Genomic DNA, 3595 nt, shown 5'->3' on the forward strand with positions numbered 1-3595 from the left:
CGAAGGCAATCAAAGAACACTAAAACACCTCTACTATTGTGTGGTGGGCGGAATCATAATAACGGAACAAATGAACGGAATTTAAATTCGGCAAGATTTCCGCACAGGTCCCTACTTCATTATGCATACGGTCCTTTGTTTCAAGAAAACAATAGCGATAACAATAGACGCCCTTTGGGAGTGTAGCGCTTTGTTTGGTCTTCTTAGAGGTTTTTTTTCTAAGTCTATATGGACTTAAATAAAATCGGTAAAATTTTTGACTGAAATACGGAAAATCGAACATTTTCAACTTAATTTTTGCACTTTTCTAGCAATTTTAGCCATTTGTCAATTTTAAAATAAGCGAAAGAAGTGGAATTTTAAGAAATCTTTGTACAAATACGGTTCAGATTCTCATGTACAAAACAAACGGACCAAATAAAAGTTTGCAGAAATTGAATGCCTACCTTCTTTTTGCTTTTAAAATTGTCCTTCGTTTCTTTGTCAATTTACCAAAGCACTGCAAAGTGTGGGTTTGTTTTCTTTCCTGTATAATGTACGGCTCTTTTCGCCGAATCACGAGCAGTGCATAGCTAGAGAGGGCTCTTTATCGCACATTGTACAAATCAGCGATATGCTCAATGATGTTTCCGAATGGATCACTTTTGTTTTGCTGACGCCACAACCACTCCTGTAGGTAGCTTTCAAACAGATCCACGGATGTTCCTGTACGAGGCATACTTCGTTTTACTCCCCACCATGTATTTTCAATGCGCTGCGTGTGGGCAAGCGTGTCTGGGTCAACGAAGTTTAGGCGATGGTTAACTCTGAGATGATGATAGCCCTCGTCTTGTAGGCAATCGTAAGCTTTCCACATGTCGCTCATCACGCGTGTTCCAGGCAATATTTGAGCGCGGATAATTGGCAAGAGTGTCTCTTTATCCCTGCGCTCTACCGGGACAAGGAAGCAGGCCTTGGTTTCCCGGCAAATGCCACCAAAGACCCACTGTCCTTCGATGTAGCGACCTTTGTGATACTTCATCTTGACAAACTTGGACTCATCAATCTCAACAGTTGTACCAGGACCGCCTATTGGCCTCGCATGTTGTTTCATTATTCTATCTGCACAAACCTCCCGGCAATAGTTATACCAATCTATCACCGTTTCTGTCGAGGTGGTTTCTTCATCTAACGCGGTTTCGTGCACTGCTTGTGTTGTGGTGAATTTATGCGCCCAAGCGTAAGTTAGGGCTAATATTTTTTCAAGGGAAAGCTTACTACCAGAAAACCATGACTTCTGGCGGATTGAAGCTTGTCCATTGCACTTTTTTCTAGAGCATCGCCAAACAAATCCATCCCCCGATGCAGTTCGTCTTTGCCATTTGAGTGCGTTTCCGCACTCAGGTTTAGGGCATTTCATTGACGACGAGAGTAGATTGTGCTCTTTGCACCACTCTATGCACCGCTCGTGATCGGCTAAAAGTCGGGATAGTTTCCATAAGTTTATGTTTGATTCTTGAGAGGCGGCCATCATTTCAAAATTCACAGTTTGCTGAAAAAGAGGGGTTAACGTCGACTCAAAGATTTTATATTGCAATAAATCGTGCATAAAAAATTTCCCATATAGGATGCCCCAATCACAAGGAGGTATACTCTTCCGTGCAGTGTTCTTTTAAGTGTGCAGCACGGGGGATGAAAAAAACAAGCAATTCAGACATTCACAGATATGCTCGATTAACCTCCAAAAGAATTTTACTGGGTTCAACCTTAAGCCTAAAGGGTTACGGTTAGCATTATTAAGGGGTGACGTTGTTTCAAAAGAAGCAAAATCAGTGCATTTATTGGTGGTCGGCACGGCACGCGTATATAATTACTTATCATTGTTATGTAAATTGTCGTCCAGAATTCCAAAGAAATATCATTATCAAGGTGTGAATTAGCAACTTGACACGTTAGCTCAGTGGTCTAGAAGAGGGACAAGTAATCCAGAGGTTTACAGTGGTACGGAGTTCAAGGCAGACTGCGAGAGACTTCGAAAAAAGGATAGAAAAAGCCGAGCGGGATCTGGAGAAGACAGACAGGACAAAGGAATCGAAAGAGGAAAGCTGGGACGAAAAGAAAGAGAGACGTTGTGAGCAAAAAGGGCAAAGAAAAGAGAGAGGGTGAAAAAAGAGAGGGAGCGAGCGAGAGAGAGAGAATGAGATCCACTTTTGATCATCCCGTAAGTACAAATTAGCCATGTATATATTCGATTCCCCTGGTTATACGCATTGTTCTAGGAAACAATAGCGCGAATGAATAATTAATATATTCTGCATGCATAATGAAGTAGGGACCTGTACGGAAATCATTCCTTTAAATTCCCCCAATCCCCCCGACCCCCCTTCCGCTCAACATTGCCTTCTTCCCTTAATTAACCTACTCCTTTTACAGATTCCTCTGGGCAGAGTCCCCGCGATAGGGGGTAGACTTTCATATACCGGACCAAAATGGCAGAAGACAAAACAACCATTGTTATTCTAATTAGGCCTTGTTGATTAGCTATTTTTATGTTAGCTTTGTTCTTTTGTTTTATGGACGTTAATTATTCAGGGTCCGGTATATGAAAGATAAGCCACGATAGGCCACTTTGAAACTTATAAGAAAAAAACTCAAAATGTAGGAATCGTTTTACAATTCAATTTTGCTTACAATAACAAATTTGAGCAAATATCGTATATGTACTGAAGTGAATTATCGACCAGAAGAGCGGCTGAAATTCAGGCTTTTCTCTTATTCCTTCAACTCACCGTCTATCCTTTCCATTCTTTGAGTTTTCCTTCCCAAAATGACAATATTTTCTCTACTGCGAGTGCAAATAACGAGGCAGAGCCGCCAGAAGAACATTAGTACAACTTGTTTTGCGTCGTTTGTACATTTTGTTGTTTCGCACCGCTCATAACGAAGCCATGAGTGTAATGCAAATTTGCGGCATCGATAATTGTAGTTGCGAAGCTTTGGAAATTACTCACTAGGGAACAAGTCTTTTGTTTTATTAGAAACGCTCAGCAACTGACAAGTAAGTTCTTTATTGACCTATTCCTCGGGGATATGCGTGATCTATTTTCCTCAGTGCCGTTCTTCCCAACCGTCGCGCTCGGGTGCGGTCAATAACCTTTGATAGCCTACTTCGGAAAATACCACAATAGTCTTTGTTCGGCCCCCAAATTTTTCATAAGCATTGTTTTTGTTTTCTCTTGGGACCATTGTAAGTCTCAAGAGCAACTCGAAACAATGCTTATGCAAAATTTGGAGAGCCAAACAAAGAGTATCATGGTATTTCCCGAAGTGGCCTATTACAAATCTAGAGCTCTGGACAAACTGAAAGGTGTTAACCTCCCTAGGGATCTGTTTTAAGCTTTATTTGGCCAAAAAGGAGGAATGAAGCGGTCATGGAGATTTTATTGAAGCCCAAACAAAGTTGAAAATGTCTCAAGTATTTCTTCAACTGGTTATAAGTTTCAATCAAAGTCTCGAGAAGGAAAAGACGAAACTCATAAAATGAGAGGCGCTAATTACAAAAACCTTTTATTTGTCTTTGCTTTTTACACGACAAATTCTACATTCATGCAGGTAC

The 3595-nt window shown here is 40.9% G+C and overlaps 1 protein-coding gene across 1 annotated transcript; it reads right to left on the bottom strand.

The window, feature by feature from the left end:
• Positions 1–586: 586 nt before the first annotated feature.
• On the bottom strand, positions 587–1510 carry LOC138002116 (uncharacterized). Its single transcript, XM_068848209.1, has one exon. It carries the CDS (start codon positions 1508–1510, stop codon positions 587–589), a length of 924 nt encoding a protein of 307 aa, XP_068704310.1.
• Between the last annotated feature and the right edge of the window lie 2085 nt (positions 1511–3595).

Source organism: Montipora foliosa, chromosome 5 (genome assembly GCF_036669935.1).
Source record: "Montipora foliosa isolate CH-2021 chromosome 5, ASM3666993v2, whole genome shotgun sequence".
NCBI classification, from domain to species: Eukaryota; Metazoa; Cnidaria; class Anthozoa; order Scleractinia; family Acroporidae; genus Montipora; species Montipora foliosa.

Bases quoted from the DNA above. Each gene is read 5' to 3' on its own strand.
- LOC138002116 (XM_068848209.1), bottom strand. From the start codon at position 1,510: ATGGCCGCCTCTCAAGAATCAAACATAAACTTATGGAAACTATCCCGA.